At 48.3% G+C, this 24632-nt stretch overlaps 1 protein-coding gene across 1 annotated transcript in view; it reads left to right on the forward strand.

Moving 5' to 3' along the window:
* LOC128796833 (fer-1-like protein 4) overlaps nucleotides 1-24632 on the forward strand; it is a 38770-nt gene that overhangs the window by 10254 nt on the left and 3884 nt on the right. Inside the window, exons 12-42 of the mRNA XM_053958859.1 lie at nucleotides 124-283; nucleotides 501-684; nucleotides 1449-1635; nucleotides 1857-2221; nucleotides 2562-2670; nucleotides 3445-3643; nucleotides 4377-4497; nucleotides 5124-5224; nucleotides 5794-5881; nucleotides 7279-7395; nucleotides 8515-8667; nucleotides 8903-9080; nucleotides 9721-9845; nucleotides 10232-10366; nucleotides 11463-11636; nucleotides 11882-11998; nucleotides 12309-12470; nucleotides 12801-12960; nucleotides 13721-13824; nucleotides 14208-14339; nucleotides 14938-14986; nucleotides 16165-16271; nucleotides 16625-16756; nucleotides 17466-17576; nucleotides 18017-18144; nucleotides 18617-18787; nucleotides 19563-19717; nucleotides 21670-21845; nucleotides 22830-22915; nucleotides 23858-23956; nucleotides 24237-24478. Coding sequence (XP_053814834.1) covers nucleotides 124-283; nucleotides 501-684; nucleotides 1449-1635; nucleotides 1857-2221; nucleotides 2562-2670; nucleotides 3445-3643; nucleotides 4377-4497; nucleotides 5124-5224; nucleotides 5794-5881; nucleotides 7279-7395; nucleotides 8515-8667; nucleotides 8903-9080; nucleotides 9721-9845; nucleotides 10232-10366; nucleotides 11463-11636; nucleotides 11882-11998; nucleotides 12309-12470; nucleotides 12801-12960; nucleotides 13721-13824; nucleotides 14208-14339; nucleotides 14938-14986; nucleotides 16165-16271; nucleotides 16625-16756; nucleotides 17466-17576; nucleotides 18017-18144; nucleotides 18617-18787; nucleotides 19563-19717; nucleotides 21670-21845; nucleotides 22830-22915; nucleotides 23858-23956; nucleotides 24237-24478 — 4527 coding nt within the window. The remainder of the gene's footprint in view (nucleotides 1-123; nucleotides 284-500; nucleotides 685-1448; nucleotides 1636-1856; nucleotides 2222-2561; nucleotides 2671-3444; nucleotides 3644-4376; nucleotides 4498-5123; nucleotides 5225-5793; nucleotides 5882-7278; nucleotides 7396-8514; nucleotides 8668-8902; nucleotides 9081-9720; nucleotides 9846-10231; nucleotides 10367-11462; nucleotides 11637-11881; nucleotides 11999-12308; nucleotides 12471-12800; nucleotides 12961-13720; nucleotides 13825-14207; nucleotides 14340-14937; nucleotides 14987-16164; nucleotides 16272-16624; nucleotides 16757-17465; nucleotides 17577-18016; nucleotides 18145-18616; nucleotides 18788-19562; nucleotides 19718-21669; nucleotides 21846-22829; nucleotides 22916-23857; nucleotides 23957-24236; nucleotides 24479-24632) is intronic.

A 24632-nucleotide genomic window follows, 5' to 3' on the forward strand; every position in this document is an offset into this window, starting at 1 on the left:
GGCAAGTGACACCTCCTGCACCTTCAGAGGCAGGGTCAGAGCCAGGGCACTCTGTGTGGATGGAGTTGGATGTGAAATGGTAACGTGGCTGCTCCCTAGGGAACTCCTCCTCTTCCCTCTCAGATCACAGGTTTTTCCAGAAGTGGGCACTTATCAGTGACCCCATGGACACCCAGGCAGGCGTGAAAGGCTTTGTGAAGTGCAGCATCTCTGTCTCTGCACGTGGGGATACTGTGGGCTTCCGTCCCACCTATTCCAGGAACCAGGATGAGGACATTGAAAGGTAGGTGCAGTGGGATCTTGCATGGCCCTGGGGAACACAGCCATGTCTCTATTCACACTACCTTTTTTGCCCCATTTTCCCCTCTTCTGATGGGCAAAGACCCAGTGAAAAAGACCTGTGGAGAGGCAGGATCCAATCTTCCTGCCAGTCACTGAATTTCCCATCGTTGTGTTCCGTGGACTCCAGAAGAGAGGCAGAACATGAATTTGTCTTTCAGGAATCTGCTGCTGCCTAAGAGATTCCCTGCAGAGAGACCCTGGGCCAGGGTCTGCATCAAACTGTATCGTGCTGAGGGCCTGCCCAGCATGACAGCAGGCATCATGGGTGGTATCTCCAAGATCATAGGGGAGAGAAAAGTCTTTATCGACCCATATGTGCAGGTCTCATTCTGTGGGCAGCAGGTGAGTCTGAAGGGAAGCTCTGTCGGGACAAGCTGATTCTCCCTTGACTGCGTGGCAGCATGTGTTGGCCTCATGGTGCCAGGAGCCTCCATGGAGCACAGCAATCCCACTGAAAATAGGCTGGGAGAGACCAGGTGTTGCTGTCTTTAGCAGTGGTCTGAGCTGTGTGGCCATGGTTGTGCAATGTCTGAATGAGAAGGCTGTTACCTGCTTTTCTCTCTATAGAGAGCTGCTCATAGGATAGCCCCAGGCACAGCTACTGGCTGAGCTACTGGCTTTGCAGGCAGAGATTCATATCCTTAAATATAGGGATAAATCCTGGAGCAGAAGTCCTTTTTGTGTGTCAAGCTGGGCTCAGCCTGAGACCCTTGAGAAACTTACTGAGATAATGACCCAGTTTTTGCACACAAGGCCAAGGTTTCTGATCCTGTAATATGCATTAATATGAGAATCAATCCCTGATTGGCAGTCTTGTGGGCCTGGAGTGCTCCAGGCAACCTTTAGATACCTATGAATCTGCTGCTTGTTTGCATTCCCTTGATAGTGTAGGTCATGCCAGGGCCTTGGGACAGCCCCCCCATTAATAAAACAGAGAGGAATTGCAGGAACGGGGATAGGAGCAGGGACACTGCCATCCCCAGACTCTGCCTGGCACTGTCTGCAGGTGGTACAAGAGTGCATGCCATTCTGAGGCAAGCTCTGAGGCATCCCTTTCTCTGGGCAGCAGTTGGGACTGTGTGACTTTCACACCTTCTCCTTCCCAGGGGGAAACATCAGTGGAGACCAACACTACTGAGCCCGAGTGGAACGAACAGATCAGTTTTGTTGAGATGTTCCCGCCTCTGTCCAGGAAGATAAAAGTCCAGGTGCTGGATGATGCCAATGTTGGTGATGTGGCCATTGCTACACACTACATTGACCTGCAGGAGATCTCGGACCCTGACAGGAATGGTGAGGCTTGGCATGGCCGCCTTGGGGTAGGATGTCTTGGGCAGCCCTGTGCCATGCACTTTCTGCTTGGCATGCTGGTCTCCTGGGGGTGGGAGCAGGAGTGGCTGAAGCATGCTGACATTCTGGTGCCCTGGGCAGTTCTTTCTGGGGAAGTCTTTCTGCAGGCTGACCTGGGGAGGTCACTCTAGAGCCCGAATGAAACCCTGTCCCTGTCTCTGCAGGCTTTAACCCCACATTTGGCCCAGCCTGGGTGAACCTGTATGGCTCCCCCCAGAACTCAGCTCTGCGGGACGTCCACAAAGACCTCAATGAAGGCATGGGTGAGGGCATCTTCTACCGTGGGCGCATCCTTATGGCCATCACAGCGAAGATCTTCGACAGCCCCAGTGCGACAGAGAGGAAGCTTGGGTACAGGATGAGAGATGCCATGAGAAAAATGAAGCTGAAGAAGAAAAGTAAAAAATCCAAGAAGAAAACTAAAGAACTGAGCCAGCTGCAGGGAGAGGGGGAGGCTGGGAGCTCTCAGGAGGCCAAACAGCCCAGGGAGGTCACTGTGGAGGTGGAAGAGCTTCATCCACTCCCTGAGGTGAGTTCTCCTGTGCTGACATGGCTGATCCATGCCAATCTTTGGCATGCACAGCTGTGAAGGGGAAGAGGCAAGGCGGGAGGCAGCTGTGTTGATGCAATAGCCATCCCTTAGTGCTTAGTGCTCAGTGGCTTCACACAAGCATCAGCCAATCCATGGCTCTGCACCAATACCTCAGGACTTCCAAGAAATCTTATCCTGTTTCTGGCAGCCCAGTGGTGATCTCAGCAGCATCCTGCTGAGGTCCTGTGAAGGGCTGGCAGACACCAGTTATGCCCTGGTGCTCAGGCAGTGCTTTGGCACACGAGGCTCTCAGGCTGATTTCTGTCTTCTTGCTCAGAATGTGTTGGGGAGAAAGGATGAATTCCTTCTCTTTGCTGCCTTCTTTGAAGCCACTATGATGGATTCTTCTCTCAGCTCGAAACCTGTCAGCTTTGAAGTCTCTATAGGTGGGTATTCCCCAGGGCCCCATGTCCAGAAACCATGGGAACAGTGTGAATCTCCCCCTGACAGTCAAGTCAGTTCTTCATACTGCCCTGTCAAGTCAGCTTGGAAACTTGGGAAAGATGAGGAATGAGTCCAGGGAGTGTGCACAATGCTTTGCTAAAATACTGAATCTCTTCTATGGGATTGGAGATTTGCACCATTTGTGTGAATTACCTGTTTTGGGAAAGTTTAGGAAAACTCTTCTGTTTTGGGAAAGTTTGGGGAAAGTAGGGGCACAAAGAAGTAGAAGAATTTGGTAGGAAGACAGGGAAAAAAGGGACGGAAAGCTGGGATACTGGGGTTGGTCATGTGGCCCTAAGGAGATGTGACAACTAGTGATGGGGAAACAATGGCCTGAGAGTGGGTCAAAGCCCCCACCTGCTAAGCTGGATGGGTGAAGATGCTTGATGGTGAGATACTACTTGAGGAGCTGATGCTGGCCCCAGTGTAGGGATGTAGATCGTAGCCAGCAGGCACTTGGTGGAGCTGGCAGAACTGGAGAAGGCATACACAAGGACCTTCTTGCAATTGCCCATCTCCCTCTCGGTCCTCCTGGTTGTCCATGTGATGTGCCAGTGGTTGGACACAACTACTAGTTCCCAAAGCAGTAAATGTCTCTGTGTTTCTCTTGGCAGGAAGACTGCCAAGAGTCTGGTATTGCGAGCTAGAAAATGTCTTTACTAAAAAAACCTGAGTGATCCCACTTACCTGTTTATAATTTAATGCTCACCTTCAAGGAAACTATGGCAAATCTGAAGAGGTTGTGACCAAAGGATGGCAAAAAGCAGAAAAGGGAGAAGTGAAAGAAGAAAGGCAGCCTTTATTGGATGCTGGTTCAGGTGGTGAGCTGGATGCTGAAATCTTGACTCCAGCTTTAGCAGCACTGAACAAATCAGTTACAAAGAGTCAGAGACCAGAGCCCATGGAGTATGACAAGTAAGTCTTCTATATCTTTCTATCCCACCTTTCCTGGAGCTGTCACAGCTTCCCACATTGGTTGTTCCAGATGTTATTAGAGGTCTGCTCAGCAATGCATCTTAGGTTTCTCTTCCTTGCAACCCTGCAGCTTGCCATGGCCTAGCTGGCTGGGATTTCCTACTTGTTCTACGAGCCCTATGGTGTCTGCTTGATGTTTGCAGATGGCCAAGGATGGGGTCCCAAGGAAACTGAGACCTGTCAATAACAGCCATCCCTTTTCTGCTTCAGAAGCAATGTCCTAAGGGCTTGTTTCCAGTGAGGAAGGAGTACTCTTGGCATATGCTCTCCTATGTTGAGCAGGCAAGACACATACACAAGCTCTTCTGATGTTTGCTCTGGGAATGCTGTCTAGTTTGTCCCACAGGCCCAGGCAATGTCTTGGTCTTTGTATTGTGCGGCCTGTTCCTGCTTGGTCCCATGGCAGTATCCCATGCTCCTGTCAGCCTCATTCATCTGAGCATGTGCTACTGTCTACTAGAAACCCTGTGTGCTAGTTTGGGATGGCAAAGGGCAAATCCAGCAGCTTGCACCCATGTCCACGGTGCAGAGCCCAAAACAGCCAATTAATTCCCTGTGAGGGAGACAGAGTTCAGCTTCTGCTCCCTTGCTGGATATGCGAGCACATGTGTTAACGATATGGCATATGCTTTCTGTAGCAGTAGCTGTAACCTCCTCTGCCTGCTGTCCTTAGGTCTTACAGCTGCCTACCCATGACTCATGAAAAACCCTGCGTGTATGTATGGAGCTACTGGGAGGATCACGCCTGGAGACTGTGCATTTCCAACCGGATTGTCAAACTGGCAGAGCGCCTGGTAGCATGTTCAGGGTGTTTGTCTGTGGCATGGTCCTTCCTCATGTGCTTTCCTTGTTGCATGTGCAGTTGCTGTGCGAGATGTTTGCTGTCCTTACCACCCATGCAAGTCCATGTCTCTCACAGGGCTTAGTCCCACCAGCCATTTAGGCAGGGCTGGGTAGGCCACATGGACTCATGCTGTGCAACTGCCTAGTGGTGGTTCCTGGAGGAGTGATGTGATATGATGTCTGTGACAACAAGTTCCTCTGCTGCCAGTCCTGAGCTGTGTGAGCCCTGGGCAGATGATTGGGCAAGCAGACTCAGCCTCAGGTTGTCATGAAGGGGATACAGTCTCTCCCCAGCACCTTGCCTTTCCCTTTTGGCTTGAAAATATGAAAGTAGAGCTTACCACAGTGTATGTTAGTGGCTGCTCGAGGACTGAGACACAAGATGTTGTAACAACAAATGTTAAGGTTATCCTCAGGCTCTGGAGAGTCCCGGGCAGCATAGTGCTGATCTGCAGCACTCATGAATCCCAGCTTTACAGAAAGGCATAAGCCATTTGTGGCAAATGCATCCTTGCACGGTTTTACTTTGACCTCTCAGCCAGGTGCAAGCTTTGTGAATAATGTGATTTCGCTACAGGAGCAGGGGTTGGATGATGTGGAGAAGCTCTTGAGAAGACCAAAGGCTAAAGCAGAAGAACGGCTCAGAGAGGTGCTTGAGGAATTTGTAGCTGGATGCAGGTTAGCATGTCCCTGATGTCCTGAAGATTCTTGTTTTCAGGTTAGGAGGTCATATCATGTTCTGCCTCAGCTATGTGTGGCCTTCTCTCTTCTCCTTTTGAGGTGGATGTGCAGAAGGAAATGAGGATGACTTGGGCAAAGGACCCTCCTTGTAGCTCTTCAACCTTGGAGAGGAGACTCCAGTCCTGTTCTAAGAATCAGAGGGGTCATAGATGACAGCCTCAGTGTTCCTAGGCTCTCACATGTTCCCTAAATGTGAAGGACATTTTCCTCACTCTTTTCAATCACACAGTAAAAAGACCCATGTTTCAATCCCCATGACTACCCTGTGGGGGCCGTTATGCACTTCAGTCCACAGTGCTACAGTAGAAAGGGAGCCTCAGGTGCTGAGAATCCCCAGTGTACCTTCTCAACCAACAAGCTTGCAGAAGAGAAGGCATTGCAGAAATGCAGCCTCCTGACACATCTGGATTGGTACCAGGGATTTGGAGCTTGTGTCTCTGCTGTGAGCTGTGCTCAACATGCTGGGTGCAGAGACTACAGAGTCTGTACTGCTTTTCTCATTGCAGGCAATATTCACTCAGCGCAGAGAGAAAAACAATGGCTCATCCAAATAACCTGGACAGATGTCGGACAAAATACCTGATGCGCAACATTGTAAGTTGTGGGGTTTGGTGGTGGTTGGTGGGAGTGTGTGCAATCCCTGCTCTGGCAAAACTTCTGGAGGATCAGCAGGAACTGAAACTAAGAAGGAAACTTGGAGCTAAAACTCACTGTATCAGTCATAGGCTTTTACTGCAGCATCTCCCAACTTCTGCTCAGGGCAATACAATTTCCAGCACAGGGAAAAGAGACAGGGTCTGGTCATGGCTGCCCCCTGTTTTGTGCAGATGCTATGCTCTGATGCCTTCCTTCATCTCCACTGGGGCATATGTAGTTGAGCACATGCATATTGCTGCCCAGTAGGTTGCTGGAGGCCTTTTGGTGCACCATATTCCTCCAGGCAGTTTTGTGGTTGCTCACCGAGATCCGCTACTCCTGAAAACTCAGCCCCTTGGCTGAGTACATACCCAGCAGGTCTACAACAGCCATTCATCTGTCTGTCCTTAGAAAGGGCAATACTGGGGCACTTACCACCCTGCACACAAGCTAGCTGAATGAGAGCACAATTACGTACCCTCCATCACAGCACAGCTGTAGAGTCATAGCCCCCGTCAGACTACAAAGCTTTGAAAAATGACAAAGCTGACTATGGATATTCTCAGTTCAGTCAGAGAGAAAAAGAGAGGTCTTTCTCTCTGACTGAACTGAGAATATCCATAGCTGACTACAAAGCTGACCAAAATGCAGTGACAGCAGCAGGAAATAAAATTTAGGCATATCTGAGTCCCAGTTCCTTTCCCTCTGCTTCCTTGTGTGTCATCACCTGAGCTATGGTGAAGGTACTCTGCTAAGCCTGAGAGACTCTGGAAGAGAGAACCCACCTAAGAGATGAGTTTTCTGGCCTTGCCAGTCCACAGTGGGTATACACCCTGAATTTCTTCTGGATTTCATTATTAGTTTTGATTAATCCCTAAGTTTCTCCTCGGATGTGTACACTATCTCTGATATGTACTAATAGTGGTGAAAGCCAAGCCCTGTGTTGCAGTTTCCTATATCTTCATAATCCCACACTACTGTGGCCCCAAGTTGCTCCTTGGCCAAAGTCTCCCGCAGGCACTATCTGGAGCCTTAGACCACCAGCTTCTGGAATGTTTATTCCTTAGACATCTTTCTGCCCCAAATGATTTTAAAGCTCATGGACTTCTGTTACCAGATGATATTGGCCAGGCTGATGAGTTACTGGAATCTCCAGTTCATGGCACCCTTTGCTAAATGGCTTGTGACAGGTTCATGGAGGTTTGCTCTCAGCAACTGGGCAGTGAGCCATGGTGGAGGTCAGGGCACAATGGAGCAAGATGGATGTGGTCAGCACAATAGGCTCCCTGCAGACCCCCCATGTGGAGTGGCAGTGGGGCACGGCTGGTTGTGTGACAACTGTGCTTTCTGTTCAGATCCTGCATGCAAAGCAGGGGCTCCGTGTGAGGCGACATCTGACCCGAGACAATGTCAAGGAGAAGGTTAAGGAGACAAGGAGGATCCTGGCAAAGATACGCTTCATGGCTAAAGAGGTATGGTGGCTCCTAGGATCAGAACCCCTGTTCTGAGCTGGAGAGGGTAGGCAAGGAGAGGATACTGAGCTGGCTTCTGGGGCTCTCAGCAGTGTGAGCTGAAGATTTTCCTCTGCTGTCTTCCCTCACTTTGTAAAATTCCAAGTTCCAGCTACTGGAAGTTACCATGTTTCCTGTGATAGCTGTAATGAGGGATGAGGCCAGATAGCTTTGCAGGGCTGTTAGTGGCGGAGCAGGGGTCCAAGCAACTCTGCAGTGGGTAGGAGGCGGAGCTGGGCCAGCTCCAGCCCTCCTGGGCCGCTCCACCCCACCAGCCCAAGGCCTTGTCTGCAGCAGACAGTTTTGCCTCAGAAAGCAGCCTTGCCTGTGCTGCCTGCACTTCCACCAGGGTCTGACCATAGATACTTTCTGCAGATTCAAACTTGCATTGGAATAAGATTCTCATCCATAGCAGAAATTCTCCATGTTCAGAGTTTCATTGTTTGTATTTTAAGTAACTGAAAAATATCAGCGTGTTGCTGTAGTGTAGCCAGAATGCCATGTTTGCTGACATAAGGTGGACAGACACTGTTGAAGTTTGGAGAAGTCTTTCACTAAGTCAAATCATTTTCACATCTTTAGCTGTGTGAGGGTAGAGTGATGTACAATTGTAGTGATGGTGTTTTTCTTCCCAAGTCACCATTTCTGTGATGGAGCCCTGCTGTTCTGGGAATGGTTGAAGACCTGCCTGTCCACAGGAAGAGGGGAATTAATTCTTTGGTTTGCTTCGCTTGTGTGTGAAGCTTTTTCTTTCCCTATTAAACTGTTTTTATCTCAATCCATGACTTCTTTCACTTTTACATTTTGAATCTTGTTTCCAATCACACCAAGAGACAGTGAGTGATGGGCTTCATGGTGCTGAGTTGCCAGCCAGAGTTAAACCACAACACCTCCAGAGTCATATTGCAGGGCTGACTTTCAGAAGTATGTGGCCAATGTTAGGTCCTTTATTTCTGGATCTCTAAACTGCCATTGCTCAGCAGTCCCTCCTGTGAGGAGATGAAGCTTTCACCATGTCAGTAGAAGGAGGATGACACAGGTGTTCCTCTGCTGTGATGTTCTTCCCTTCTCTCCCTCCAGCCCCAGTGCACTCTCCCTGATGTACTCATCTGGATGCTCAGCAACAACAGGCGTGTGGCATATGCCAGAATTCCTGCACAAAACATTCTCTACTCAGTAGTTGAAGAGGAGAAAGGCAAAGACTGTGCAAAGATCCAGACCATCTTTATGAAGGTAGGGTTTATATCAAGACAGTGTGCTCTTGCTTGCTTCCTGCTGTTTCCCCCTCCTTGCTTTCAGCCCTCCTTCCTGAAATCCTGGAGTTCACAAGGAAACACAGCTCTCGCTCCACCACTGCCTTTTGCCTCTGCTGATGTGGTGCTCTCTCTCCTGTGCTCTTTGGTCAGTCCCAGGCTGATGGTGATCATCTTGGTCTGAGATGTGAAACCTGCTAAACCTGTGCTTTCAGGTCCCTGGCTTACACACTGGTGAGATCTTTGCCAAACTGGAAATCTACATGTGGCTCGGGGTAACCAAATATGCGAAAAACTGTTTGGCAGAGCTGCCTGAGGAGTTCCTTTCCGAGAGTGAGCAGGAGCTAGCCCAGCTCTCAGCATACAGCCCTCCCAGCCGGCTCAGCAGGGATGGTGAGTGCAGATACCAGTTCTTCGCATAAGCAGGAGAGCAGGGAGTTGAGAGGTCCCATCCATGGATTAGTGTCTGTGGTGGGGTATTGTCCCCCCACAGTCCTTCACTTCACTTCCAGGCCACACTGATCTGGGAATTGTAATATGTCTGAGAATTAGGACCTGATCTAGGGTTGTCTCCAAGGCATGACTGGGATAGGCACATCCAGTTTGATCTCATAAGATTGTATTTGTCTTATGACAAAGGATGTATTTGTACATTCACAGGTAAAGCAGCAGAGAGGATGGGCCCTTTGTAGGCATTGAATTGTGTTGCCCAATTGGCAATGGGCATGAGTTGTACCCCTCTGATGAGGCTTGGTGGTGCTCCCCCGCAGTAGATGCTCATAGCAGAACACTGCACATTTCACATGTTGCATGTCATGTACTTCCCAGAGGTGTCTGCGGAGCCCACTGAGCTTGTCTGGCTTGGCTAAAGCTTTTGAGATGTACTGGCCTGAGAACCACAGTCCCTAGAAGTCCCTAGAAGCTATTTGTCACAGAATGTGCCCACTCCTATCTGTCTGGCCTTCTCCTTTAGACATTTTTTTGGCCTCATACAGAACTTTGTTGAGGACCTCCTCTCTCCCTTTTTTACCAGACTTCAGCTATTTCCAGCTCCGAGCCCATCTGTATCAGGCTCGAGGGATCCTCCCTGCAGATGATAATGGACTTTCAGATCCATTCGTAAGAGTGGTGTTTTCAACTCATTGCCAGACCACCAGGGTGAGACCACTTAAACTCTTGCCTCTGTCATCTTGGGAACCTGGGGAGAGAAAAATGATTGTGCCCTCACTGACATGTTTAAGGCCAGTGCTTTGGTAGTCCTCCTGTGACTTTTTTATCTCCAAGCACTCAGGTATCTATGCTCTGAGCGGTGTGGTTATGTTCAGGGAATATTTGACAGTCATTGAGCATGGTCTCAAAGGTTGATTGGCCTGTGCTAGTTGATCTTGAGTGCTGATCCCACACTTTTACCACATCACTCCTGCTAGCCACCAGCTGTATGTGGCTGTGTGAGAGAGGGAATCAGCCCAGAGTTCCTCACTTTCCTGCATGTGATTTATTTCCACTGACTGTGGAATACTTTGGCCTTCTGTCTCCATCTGCAGATGCTGGAGGAGACACTGAGCCCTATGTGGAATGAGCTACTTTTGTTTGACCAGCTCATTATTGATGGGAAGAGAGAAGAGTTGAAAACAGAGACCCCCATCATTATAATCAACCTTTTCAGCCATAATAAATTTGTAAGTATGGCCATGCTGCCCTCCTTCTGTTGTTTCTGGAAAAGGGAAGGCAGAGGATCTTTGAGTGCTGCCACTTCTCTGGTTTCCATGGACCAGCCAGTGAGTCATGGGGACTGTGGCTGAGGCTGAGACTTTCTGACTCAGAGATGCTCTAAGTTCATCAGGGACTGATGAGTGCTTGTTGGATCCAGGATCTCTTATTTTTGAAGAAACATTATGCCTGCTTCCTTGGCAGGCTCACATTGCAGAGGGCTCATATCCTGGGGGAGCTGATATTGCTTTTAGGGCTATTCCTTCCCCTGTGTCCCCACATGTCATCAATCATCCCTCCTCAGTCCTCCCTTTTCTCTCTTTATTAGTGCTTTAAAGTCACACTGTCCCCTAGAGCCTCTTTGTTGTCCCAAGGCTAATGACATAACTTGCACCAGGTTCTCCTGTGTAACTCAGCAGCTTTCCTGTGGTTCCAGTACAAGACAAACCCTGTCATATTGGGATGAGTCCAGAGGAGGCCACCAAGATGGAGCACAGGACAAAGGAGAGCTGAGTATATTCAGCCTACTGAGGTTGAGAGAAAGCCAGTATATTTTTTGCTGTCTGCAGCTACCTGGTGGGAAAGGATGGAAAAGCTCAGTTCAGATTTCTCATGGAAAGGTACCAAGGGGCCCAAGGCAAGCAATAAGCACAAACTGGCAAGGAAGAAAATACATCTTGATATAAGAAAACAGTTTTTACACAGAGGTGGAACACATGCTGGGCTTGTAGCTCAGAAAGCTTGTAGTGTATCCATCCTTGGAGATACTCAAACCCTGTCTGGAAGAGACTCTGAAAAACCTGATCTAGCTTTGATGTCCTCTGGTGCATGGTGCCAGGCCATTTGCCGAGTTCTGCATGCAGATGAACCAGGAGTTAAGTGGAGCTGCTGCAGACATGCCTTTATCTGTTCCTAGCTCTCGATGGAGCAGAAAAAATCAAAGCAGAGGATAACGTGGGTGGAAGAGTAGTCTTGTACTGTCCCAGATTGGCTGGAATTAGTGGTGGTCTTTGAGGTGGTGAGATACCACAGGGATGATTTGAGTCATTCCCCTCTTTCCTGCAGGGCTCCCCTGATTTCCTCGGGCAGGCCTTCGCTGTCCCACAGGTGAAGCTGGTTGATGAGCCGTATACCAAACCTGCCCTGCAGTTTTTTGATTTCTACAGAGGCAGCAAATCAGCGGGAGAGCTCATTGCCACTTTTGAGCTGATCGAGCTCGATTACAGTGGCTATTTGGAGGTAACAGGCTTGTAGGAAGCTGCACATGGTTGGCAGCTCTCTGAGGAGAGCTGTGTGGGTGAGGAGCTGGTTGCATGGGGACCACCAGAATTCCAAGTTGGCGGCCATATCTGGCTTTCCAATGAGAGGAGGCTGCAGGGACAGCCTGTGAGCGCAGAACTAGAAGGAGGGAGAGAAGGGGGTTGGTATGGCATGGAATAGAAGTGACTTTCATCACCTGCTGTGTCCTGGTTCCACCTGTTCAGCCATCAGTGCCTGAGGATGTGGAGCCCAAGGAGCCCGACTACCTGGAAGACCCCCGTGCTGGACGGTTCATCATCCCTGAGGGCATCCGCCCAGTACTGAAGGAGTTCCGCATAGAGGTGCGCCACCTTCTGCTGCACTGGCTTTCCCCTCAAGCTGCCCCTGGGTGGAGGGCAGGGCTTGGTGAGGGAGTCCAGTTTGACAGTCAAATGTGCCTGTGAGGCCTGAGCAGATGCCAGAAATGGAGGTGCTTGACCTTCATGAGGGGGAAACCATGTGAGTAGTTCAACAGGCAAAGCTGCTGGGCAGCTGAGCTGGGAGAGCAGGCCTGTACCTCTTCTGGGGACTGTGTCCTATGGGTGGGGGGTGGCAGCATGGGCAGTGCCATGGCTGGCATGTCTTGGACAGCAGCTTCATGTTGTGCTTCAGATCCTGTTCTGGGGCCTGAGGGACCTGAAGAGAGTGAACTTGTTTGAGGTGGATGAGCCCCAGGTGATCATTGAATGTGCTGGCAAGAAGGTGGAGTCAGAGGTGATTGTGTCCTACAAAGAGAACCCAAACTTCACTGAGCTGGTCAAATACATGGATGTGGTGAGTGGGAAGGTGGATTCTGCCATGCCAGGGTACACTATGGCTACTCTGCACCACCTCACTGCATGAGGCAACATAGAAGGAGGGGAACTGCTTCCAGGATTTTGCTGTCCCATGACCACATGGTTCAGCTGCAGAACAAAACCTTTGTGAAATTGCCCACGAAGAGCCGTCTTAGCCATGGCCTGTCACTGCAAGGCTTTGATTTTTGGGCATAGCTGCAAGGTGCCAGCAGGCTTCTCCTTATCTAATGGGGCTGCCATAGTTTGATTGCTAAACACAGGCTGATCACCTTTACTCCTGTGAACCCCATGCATAATTCTTTTGCAGGAGCTTCCAGAGCAGATATACCTGCACCCTCCCCTCAGCGTCTTTGTGGTGGAAAAGCGTGCATTTGGGCGCACTGTCCTTGTGGGTAGCCATGTCGTGTCCAATGTGATGAAATTCTCTCCCAGAGAGCTGGAGGAGGAACCAGAGGATGTGCCCAAAGGTAACCTTCTTGGAGAGGTTCTCATGGAGACAACAGGCAGGTTTTCCAGCGGCAAAGATCCCTGGATCTTCCACTTCCTCTTAGCCAGGCAGCAGAATCCTCTGCCTGCAATCACAAGGTCATAGAATCACAGAATGGTTTGGGTTGAAAGGCAGGTTAAAGATCATCTTGTTCCACCTTCTGCCATGACTTTCACTAGACCAGATTGCTCCAAGCCCTATCCAACCTGGCCTTGAACATTTCCAGGGATGGGGCAGCCACATCTTCTCTGGGCAACCTGTGCCAGGGCCTCACCACCCTCACAGGGAAGAATTTGCTCAGTGAGAGCTCCATCTCTAGGGAGCTGGTTCACTAGGACTAAGGATTGAAAAGTTCTCAGTTCTCTCATGTTGTCAGGTCAAAGTCTGTTCATTGGGTAATAGCTTAGCTAAATAGCTCTATGATAGCAGTAGCCAGCACTCCTGATCTGGAAGCATGAAGAAGAAGCCAAAGATTGATCCATCTGTGGCTATTTCTGAGTAGGGAAGGTATATCTCATAATTCTGAATTCCTGGGAGTCAGCAACAAGCATATGGTGATGGTGGCCAATTTCGGTACTGTAGTTGGATTTCCAGCAGTATTTTTGTAGAGTCTGTTTTGAAAAGCTTTAAAATCAATCAGACTAGTGTTTTAACAGGGAGGATTTTCCTGTGGCCGAAAGTAAGAAGTAGTGGGCAGAAATAAATGCATGGAAACATGAAGTTCTTTATTTTCATCTCAGCTTGCAATGTCTCATCTCACCGTCTTCCATCTCAGACTGTGGTAAACATTGGACTGGCAGCTGGTGACCCAGGTTCCAGCACTCACCCCCTTAGTTTTGTGAAGGTGAGTGATGTGTTGGGCCCAACAAATGTTGAAGTTTGTAAAGCCAAACTGTAGATTACACACAACAACAACAAAAACTTCAGAAATTCAGTTAGATTTCATCTACCAGGTTTTTCTCTGGACTGAAACACTCCTCTCTCCTGCCTGCTCATTGGCAGTGCCATGTGCTAGGGCTCTGGCACAGGGACATTAAGGAGGCCTGCCCTATGCCTTGAGAATGGCTTCTTTTGTAGCAAAGAACAAAGCTGAAGCCACGGGCAGCTTTGCACTGCCTGTGCTCTGCCTGAAGGCTGAGCCTTTGCCAGAGGCTCCCAGGGCACTGGAGGAGAGTGCATGAGTGTCCTGGGTGGTCATTTCTTCCCTCTAAATCCTTTTCTCTCAAGGCTCCTTTGAAGAAAAATCCTATCAATAAGCTTGTAAAGAAGGAAGATGAATATGAAGAGGAAAAACCAGAACTGGAAGAACTGGATTGGTGGTCCAAGTACTATGCGTCCCTGAAAGAGCTGTATAACCAGGTAATATTTTGTGACAGCTGCCAACAGAAGGGAAAATAGGCTTCACTGGTCTGAGGAGGATGTTTTCAACCACACTGAGTGTCACAGCTCTCCTGGCATGGATCTGCAGGAATATGTGAACTTTAGTGTATCAAGCATACTTAAGGTAGCAAGGTATCAAGCATCTACCAGGTGGGCTGATTTCAGTAGGAGGAGGGTATTGAAACATCCTTGAGGCTTGGTGCTCAAGTGGTGTGAGAATGAGGCAGCTTCTCTTGAGGGTCTCCTGAAAATGTGATGTTGCTGACTTTAATAGGGACTTACATGCTGCTTATTCTGTCCTGGATATGTCCTAGTATGTGTTATGGGAGTAGGTCTGCTCCAAATTTCCTTCCTTGCACTGTCAACTTAAATTCCAATCAAAAGAAGCTAGCAGGAGGATCTGGGGAGAAGAAAAAGTTATTAAGACACTCGTTGGGTACCATCCTGCAATGATCTTATTGCTGAATGATTTCATGCTATGTATTACTTTCTCTGCTGGCAGGAAAATGTCAGTGTTCTGTGCTTAGAAGGGGAAGCCTTTTCTGTCAGGGATCTGAGGTGACTGTGTGTGTTTCAGGCATGCAGTGATGAGGAAGATGCTGATAATGATGACTTGAATGATGCAGGTGAGTTCTCTACCATTACCCCCACTCTTTAGTGGGAAGAACCAAGATTTTATACCATCCCAGAGGGTACTGGGCTTGTGAGAATAGTGTCTGTGCAGACAACACCCTTGCAACATTCAACTACAACAACATAAAAGTGAGCAGAGAGGCTGAAGACATTGACAAGGGCTAACAGGCTATTTCCAGTTGAAAACACCAAACTTTCCTGCAAAAATTTGGAAAGTAGTCACAAAAGTCCTGGAAAATAGTGGAGTCTTGTAAAATGGTGTTAAAGCAAGTGCTTTCATGTGTAAGTAAAATGCAGAAAAATTGTCTGCAGGGATCATGGGATTGTCTAGGTGACACCAAGAAGCAGTGGTAGGATGGAGAGAGGATGATGGACAGGAAAAATTGTCCAGGATCTGGGCATCACTCTGTGCTTATGGGGTACTCACCTGGGGTGCAGGTGAATCAGGTAACAGGAGGTACCAGAGGTAATGGACAGTAATAACAATATTTTTATGATCTGAGAACAGTGTTTCAACTGTAGTTTCAGGTTTGCAGATGTGTAAGCAGTGACTCATATGGCTCTGACCTGGGAAAGTGCAAAGTATAAAAATGATGTAAATACAATTTAAGGAGACTTTGAGGGTACCTGCATGCCATTAATGCTCGAGGGATCTGGAGCCTTGGGAAATGGGACAAGGACACACCCACTCTGTCCTTGGTTTGGTGGTGCCTCTGAGAAAGGTCTAGACACAGTCTCTTTCAGCTGGCTGTGCTGAAAGTGACAGTGATGCTTTAGTTAGACACCCAAACCAACAGGCCAGCAAATAACCACTCATCCAAAGAGGAGGGTGGGCTCTCCTCTGTGCCTTCCCTGACAGTACCTGTGAACTGGCCCAACCACCTTCCTTCATTTGGTTTCTGCCCAACTCCTGTCTGAATAGTGGCCATGCAGGCAAACAGGCAGGTAGGTCTATACCAATTTTTGTCCCTCACCCATCCAGCCATGCTGTGCTGGGAAACAGGAGATGCCAGAAGGACACCTGTTACAAACAGCAATAGCTCCAGTTGCTGTGGCACAGGTCAAAGCCCTGGGTGAAAGCAGAAACTGTGTCTAGGGTGATTTCATGTAGAGACCCTTGATATGATGGGCAAGATCAGAGTCTTTCCTAATCTCTTACCATCATTTCTAGATGGAGGGAATTTAAATGCATCTTCCATTGACATTGAAGCAGAGGATGAGGCAGTAATTGAAGCTGAACCTGCTCAACCCAAGAGGAAGCTCATTGCCACCCTTCAGGTGATAATTGGGGTGACCTAGTCACTTTCAGCCCTGGCCCTTTGTCCATGTCTTCCTCACCTTCCTGCAATGGAAGTTATGCTGGGAGGAGAACCTGCAGTGTGTGGTGAGGCCCCACCATTGCTGGACTTTGATGCAGCTAGTAAGACCTTGGAACCAAGCTGAGATGTGCATCCACATCCAAGGCTGGCCCTAGGGACATGCAGGAAAACCATTAACACCCTGCACTGAGTAATACAGAAGTAAGGTAGGAGTAGGTGAAATGATTGAAACAGAGAAAGGATGGTCTTTCTGACTCTCCTTTCCTTTGAGATGGCAAGAAAAGGCCCAAAATTACTTTCTACTTATTTCAGATTTACAACTCTGAGCTGGAACATGAGTTTGGTAATTTTGAAGACTGGTTGTGTATTTTCCCCCTTCATCGTGGCAAAGCAAATGAAAATGAAGATGGAAATGAGGATGGACATTATGTGGGGAAGTACAAGGTACTGTTTCATTTGGATGACATTTGTGCTGCTTGTGGAAGAAGGTCGTTATGACCTGTATTTTAGAGCAAGCCAACACCAGCAAAACCTTGCAGAATGCACTGGTGTGCAGTTTGGGCTGCAGCTTGGCCAAGGTACTGTTAGTGCCTGTTGAAGCAATTGTACTGTGGTCTTGCTATTGTTATCTTATAAATCCATCTGATTTAGATTTTTTAGCTGCTACAAAGTGAAAGCATGAAGCATAAAGGACTCATTCTGGTTGCAGCCTCTGGATGTATTCAGTATGCATATCAGTATTATACAAGGAAGCTTCACTGGTTTTAAAGTTAGGAAAACTTATTTAAAAAAGGTATCATCCTCCGATCCAGGAGCTCTTGAAGACTCTGAGATATCCACTACAGAAGCTGTAGCTGTCCCTAGAAAATGTTTGGTGTCCTCTCTCTTTGGCAATCCAAAGTGCCTTGAGGTGCTCAGATCTGACATTGGCAGTGGTATGACAGCCTGCAGCCTAAATTGCAAGCAGGGATTGCCTGGGCCATGTGGACATGATTTGACCTTTGGAAAGGACTGTCCCCATGGCACAGGGTGTCTGTGGAGAAATGGGGAAATTGCTCTGATTTTCTCGTTGGTGGGTGAAGCTGGTGGCTCCAATCCTTTCTGAGATATTCCCATGTATATCCAGCTGTTCCTTGAAAAGTATTTTCTGCAGGGCTCCTTCTATGTCTACCCCACTGAGGAAGCTGTTACAAAGCCCAAGGTCTCCCAGGGCATTCCAAGGAACAGACCCATCAAGGTTCTTGTAAGAGTTTATATTGTTAAGGTAAGTCTCTAGTTGAGGTGACAGTAATTCTTGGCAGTCTCTCCCATCCCTGTGGCCTTTCTGCCATTCTCAGCTCAGTAGATGCAAGCAGTGGCGCTTGTGAAAAATGTTATGCTAGCTTGAAGCCTCTGCCAGTGGAAGGCACCTACATCCTGTCCATGGAGAGTCTTCCATGCTTTGTAGCTTGAGGATGGGCAGATGGGCATTTCTTGGCTCTCACATCTGCCTTGAGATCATGAACAAGTAGGTGGGTCCACAGCTGAAGACATCAATGGCTTGTTGAGAGAGGATTTGTGTGGGAACAAGTGGCTGTTTCACTGCTGGGGTAGTTGCTGGAGGGACCTGACCAAGCGGGCTTGGGTGGTGTCAGGCCTGTGCAGTGTTCCTTGTGCAGGTTGCCCTCCACAGCTGTGTTCAGCAGTATCTCTTATATGTTCCAGGCTACAAATCTGTCTCCAGCAGACCCCAATGGCAAAGCAGACCCCTATGTGGTGGTGACTGTGGGGCAGCAACAGAAGGACACAAAGGAGCGATACATCCCAAAGCAGCTCAATCCTGTGTTTGGAGAGTATGCAGGAAGGTTTCATCTAGCGGGTTTAATGAGAACAGTGCAAATCTGGGGTTTGAAATGTGGCTCAGCATGTAAGGTCTTCTGTTATTGTCTGATGGAGAATCTTGTGCTTTTACACAAAGCCCTTGGGCATGTCCCTCGCCTCCAGCTAACTCAGGAGCGATCATGCTTTGGGTTAGGAGGCAAGCACACCCAAGGACTTGATTTAAAATTGGAAGCCGAGCATTGAAGAGCTTTTTCCCTAGCTCCAGGCCCTCTACCCAAGCCATACATTCCTGGAAAAGTAATTCCTTTGTTTGAACATGCACACTGAAAATGTCACATACTGAATTTAGAGAGAACCAAAGTTTATCAGAGGCCTTTAAGTTGTCAAATACAGTTATTAAATGTGTAAGATTATCAAAGCAGAGCATGTGTTTCATTTCTATCCTCTTTGCTAACTGCACTTTCTCTGTTTGATTCTGTCCAGAGTTGTGGAGCTGACAGTCTCCTTTCCCATGGAATCAGAACTCACTGTGGCAATATTTGATCATGATTTGGTTGGATCTGATGATCTGATTGGGGAGACCAAGATTGACTTGGAGAATCGATTCTACAGCAAGCACAGGGCCATCTGTGGAGTGTCTGCGCAGTATGACTTGTAGGTACCAATGAGGGCCATAGACATTCTTCTCACCTGCCACATGTGGGTAACAGAGCTCCTCCTGTTCTGCAAGACAGAATATGCATTTGCAGGTGCTCCACAGATTCGCTACAAGTTACATGGGTAACTCTATCTCTTTGGACACCTATCAGTTTCCTGTGATAGCTCTAATTCCTATGGCAATCTAATATATCTTGCATAATATAGCAAAAAAACTTCTTTATTCCTTAAACATTGGTGTTCTGTGAGAAAAGTGCTTGCTTGACTCTGACCTCTTTCAGAAAGTACAGCAGTTTCTCTGGAAGTATTTTGTAAGCAGCAACATTCAGGATATCTGATTTCCTTTGGCCTCCTTCCATGTGGATTCGCTAGTATCTTCAGCCAGATTTCTGCAAACTTCTCTTCTTCTACCCTGCTATTGGAAAATTAGCTGTGGGAATGGAGTTGAGTACCCAGCACTCAACTGGCTAAAAGTTCTTTCTCACATAGTAACTGTATCTAGAATTGCTCCTCCTCCTAGCATTGCTTCTGCTGCTCAGAAGCTAATAGTTCTGTGGGGTGCAAGTCCAGCTTGTTCTCTGTCAGGAAAGAGTTTGTTTCGCTTTTCATTCATTAAGACTTTTTGTAACCTCTTTAAGCCCAGGGTTTTCCCAGTGAAAATCTGAGCAGGGTTCTAGTGACATAGCTTGTGCTTTGGGAAGGAAGGCTGTTTCACAGCCTAGAAAAGAAACTTAAGCTGAAGAAGTTCCTGATGTTTTATTTTTCCATGCAGAAATGGCTACAACATGTGGCGAGATGCTTTTAAACCCACACAGATCTTGGATAGTTTATGCAAGAAAAACTCAATCCCTGCTGCTGAGTACAGACAGGAGGAGATCAAAGTGGACAATAAAATATTCAAGGTCCCTCCAGAGGCTTTTCCTGAAGGTACAGAGGGCTTGTTGAACTGGTCCCTTAAACAGCTGCCTGTGCTCAGCAATGCACATGTTGGTGGGTGGTCTGGGAGCCCACAGTCCTCTCTTCCCTGAGGTGTCCAGGCTGGCTTCCCCACTATGTGCCCTGCATGGCCCAGTTTTTTGGGTCACTGTGAGGTGCATCCTTGGTTCAGTGCCTTCGTTTCAGTGGACATTGTTGCACTGGGAGAAGATGTGTTCCAGGCCATTAGGTACCAAAGTGGCTTCCCAGGCAGTGGGTGGAACAGAGTAAACCTACTTTTAGACCAGTGCTGGTCATGGAGGTTTGTTGTATGCCAGCTTATTCTGGTGGCTGGCACTGTCACAAAGCTGTACCTGCATCTGCTTAGGGTCACTATCACCAAGATAATGAAGATAATGAAGTCCTGTTTGGGGTTATGGGTGTTTTGGAGTTTTTTGGGTTTTTTTTTTTGTTTTGTTTTGTTTTTTTTTTTCTGTTGGTTGGTTTGTTTTTTTTGGTTTTTTTTTTTTTTTTTGGTGTTTGTTTTGTTTGTTTTGTTTTGTTTTGTTTTTTGGTGATGGTTTGTTTGGTTTTCTTTAATGCTTTTTTTTTTTTTGTGGATGTTGTTTTGTTTTGTTTTGGGGGGTGGGGGGGGGGGGGGGGGAGGGGGAGGGGAGTGTTTTTTCACTTTTCTTTCCTGTTTCTAGCTGGCTTTATCCAGGAATGCTCTGTGCTTCCAGTGGCTTCAGGTGCCTTGAGTGATTCCACACTGTCCCTCTCTACTGTTGATCTCCACCTTGTGGGCAGATTCTGCTTCTCATTTGCTGTTTTCTTTGCTTCTAACTGGCATTACAAACCCTGAGCCAGGGCCACAGATGTCCAAGAACATGCCAACCTTTCACAGCCTCTACCAGCAGTGATGGAGATCTTCCCTCAGCACAGGCTAGGCCCTGCTGCTGCCTACACCTGTGCAATTGAATCCAACCTCGAGGAAAGACTAGAGCAGATGTGGCCCACGTGTATGGCTGAGTACTGCAAGGCAATGCTATGTAGCCTGTAGGAAGGATGATCCCTGGCCTTACCTGCTCAGAGTGAGGACACCTACATGTATGGCCAACTTTCTCCTTGTTTCAGTGCAACTGTTCCTCAGTTTTCTGGTGGTTTCTATGACTTATGCAAAGAAGGGAAAAGAAATCCTACTCAGGAGAGGGCAAGGAGCCTCCAGAAACTATTTCTCCTTTTTTCAGGTCACTGGATAGCTGGAGAGGGAGAAACAAAGTGCTCTCCTGGTGTTCCCTGACAGCTGGCTCTGGTTCCAACACAGCTGCAAGCTGGTGCCCTGTGAACCTCTGCTGTGCCTGAGCACTGCTTGAAATGGTTTAGGGCTCCGACTGATATCCAAGAGGCAGTTGCACTCCATAAACCCAGGAGTGAGTGGGTCATTATGCCCTCACCTGTTGGCTCTGGCTTATCTCCCACCAGCAAGATTTGGTCTTGAAGTGCCATTTGGCTTCGCTGTGCCAAAGGAGTTAATTACTAATTGTGTTCATTAACAGAGAGCACAGCTGCATGTCTTGAGACTGGCAAGTAATGCTTTCCAGTAGCACTTCTCTGGCAAAAATTCATCCATGGATCTGTTGGCACTACCACAGAGATGTGGGGACTTAAACTTCCCCAGAGGGTCACATCCTCCTTAATGTCCCTTGGATCTTTTTCCCAGGGCCAGAGTAAATTTGTTTTTGCCCTTTCCATTTTCTTCCCGCCTGCCATTTCTGTCATCACTGCAACATATTGAACTCACTCCCTTCATCTTTGCCCTCCTGCTTCTCCCCATTTGTTTTTCTGGAGAGGTGCTTGTTTGCCCAGTCCATCATCTCCTGTTGCTTGTGCTAGTGACTGATGTCCTGACATGACTCTTGCTGGCCAGAAATCTTCATCTTCTCCCTGGCTGTGTCCTGCTGCAGAGGCTTCTGTGAGGAACAAGAGAGGAGTGGCAGATGAGAACTTGGTGGATGTTGAACATAAGGCTTTGTACGTCCTGCAGCACTGGGAGGAGATGCCAGGATATGGGTACAAGCTAGTACCAGAGCACGTGGAAATCCGGTCTTTGTACAACCCAGAGAACCCCGGGCTTGTGCAGGTGAGATGTGTTTCTGTGCCAAACCTCAACATTGTTTCAGGGAAGGACCTTCTGGACAGCTGGTTTCTAGCCAGCTCTCTAGTCTGTGAATCTTACACATTGACCCCTTCCTGGGGTGACTGGAGTTGTGTCTGTGGATGGCTGGCCCAGCTATGATGTGAGGACATTGGCTGTGGTTGTCCTTTGCTCACATCTACCCTCTGACCTCTCATGATGCTTCTGAACACCCTTTCCTCAAGGAACTTCTGTCCATTGATACTGTGTTCACAGTGCTGGTGACTCAAGAGTCCTTCCTGTCTCCGCAGGCCATTTAGCACTGGCTCTGATGAGGATGCTGTGTGGGTGGCAATAGACCTGCTCTGCTTTTGAGCCTTGCCACCATGCACCCCAGTGGGTGATGGTATCCTTGCCTATACCTGCTTCCTCTGCATTGTCCCTTATCACTGCTGTTTTGCAAGAACCTTGTTCCCCACCCTTGGCCTCTCTCTGGCTGGAGAAGAAACATCCATCCTTAGTTTTGTGCAATGCAGTCGCCTGAACTCACCATTTTAATGTCTTGCACTGAAATCTCCTGTTTCCTTGTGTACTGGAGGTTTGAACAGAGTTCTGCAATCATGTTGGCTTTGTTTGGTATTGGAAATGCATGAGTCAGACCCATCACTTCATAGTTTTGTTAGTTTTGCTTAAGCATTGCATTACTGTATGCTCCTTATTAAGACAGAGGGACATGTTTACCTCTGTTTGAAATGGATTCAGTGTAGGTGAAGTGGTTTTTCTTGGGAGCAGAAATAAGCAATCTTTCATAGGCTTAATTTTTTTCCCTGTGTAAAATTGAATCTCATGTCACTCTCAAGTGCTGGGAATGGAGAGACCCAAGCAGGGGCTTTCTGATGAGAACTTTCCTTGCAGGATCCAGCTCTTGCTCCTTGAAGAGCTGGAGAGTGGTCTGTCTCTTCAAGTGTCTTTGCTGTCTTCTCTCATCAGGGCTCCTTGCACATGTGGATTGACATGTTTCCAAACGATGTCCCTGCACCACCACCTGTCAACATCAAGCCACGACTGCCTGTCAGGTAGCACCTGTGGGGGTAGGCCTGGGGCTGGAGGGTCAATGTCCCTTGCCATGGCTGGCAGGATGTACCAGAGGGCACAGGCTGAGGGTCAGTGCTAGTGTGGCATGTAGCCCTCTTTGCTCCAGCTCTGACCACAGGATGTTCTCTTGACTGTATCATGTTGGGCCATAAGAGCTTCAGCTGCACAAAGGTTTGGGGAAGGGCAGGTCAATGTCTCTGTGGCTGGACATAAAGATAATAGAAACTCAGGCCAGGGCTACTCATCAAACTCCATTCTGGCTAGTGGACAGATGTCCTTGGGAGCCTGGAGAAATGCAGTTGAGGAGGAAATCTGCTGTTTTCAAGGATCTAATGTTACTTTTGAGATGCAGGGTCCAGATTATTCTCAGACATGTGCCTGAAAGGACAAGAGATCATGAGCATGAATTGCAGCAAGGGAAACTCCAATTGACTACAGGGAAAACATTTTCCCAGTGAGAGCGAAGCTACCCTGGAATAGAGACAGATTGACTCAGATGTGCTGAGATATCCATCCTTGGTGATATTAAAAACTGATGCAGACAAGGCCCTGCATGATCTTCGACCTACTATGAAGCTAGAGCAAAAGCTTGGAGCAGAGACTACAGAGATCCCTTCCTGCCTAATCTTTTCTGTGCTCCTTTGGCTTAGTAGAGCAGGGTGGATTTACCAAGCAACAGGGATTTGGTTTGCAGAAGCCACTTGTATTGACTGTGAGTGTTTGTCTCGTAGGGTTGTAGTGTCCAGAAAGGGTTTTATGCCTGCCAGTGAGACTGCTGGGCTGTGCTTGGTGGGAGGAGCAGGGGGAACCACACTGCTGGGAAGTTTCAAGTCCTGCTGCTCTGTCATTGTGCTCAGGCTTGATCTGCCCTCCCATGCACCAGGGACAAGGGCATGTCTTTCACCTCTGTGTCCTTCCCACAGCTATGAGCTCCGTGTGATTATCTGGAACACAGACAATGTGGTCCTTGATGATGTCAACCCAGTAACAGGAGAGCCTTCCAGTGACATCTATGTGAAAAGGTCTGGTGGGAATGAGTGGGAGGTCAGAGCCTGGCTGCCCTGCTCCCTGCCCTGGCCCACACACTCACTTTCCTCCTCTGAACCTCTGCTCCTCCTTGCCTTGGTGTGAGGTGCCTACTCCAGTCCTCTGCATGGACTGCTGTAACGCCAGAGATATTGTCCAGGTGTTGCTCTGGTTTGACCCTTTCCTGCTACCCCATGGGGTTCAGTGCTTCCATCCTTCTGCTCTGCCTCTGAGGCTGGCTGACAAGGGTAGAGGGTAACTGAGTTTCTCCTGCAGCTGGATAAAAGGTCTTGAGCATGACAAGCAGGAGACAGATGTTCACTTTAACTCCTTGACTGGGGAAGGCAATTTCAACTGGAGGTTCATCTTCCGCTTCAATTATCTCCCAACTGAGAAGGAGATCACCTACAAGAAAAAGGACTCTATCTTCTCCATAGAGGAATCAGAGTTTCGGGAACCGGCTGTTCTGGTCCTCCAGGTCTGGGATTATGACAGGATTTCAGCTAATGACTTTCTAGGTATGGTGTTACTTGCTGGAAGCAGGGTGACCTGTCCCTTACCTTGCTGGAGCATTACAGCATTTCCCTGGGGTTCAGCTCTCTGAGAAGGGACACTAGGACCATCAGATCAAACTCTTCAGCTTAGCAGTCATCTGGGCTGGTTTTTCACACC

This window comes from Vidua chalybeata, chromosome 17, assembly GCF_026979565.1.
Source record: "Vidua chalybeata isolate OUT-0048 chromosome 17, bVidCha1 merged haplotype, whole genome shotgun sequence".
Taxonomy (NCBI): Eukaryota; Metazoa; Chordata; class Aves; order Passeriformes; family Viduidae; genus Vidua; species Vidua chalybeata.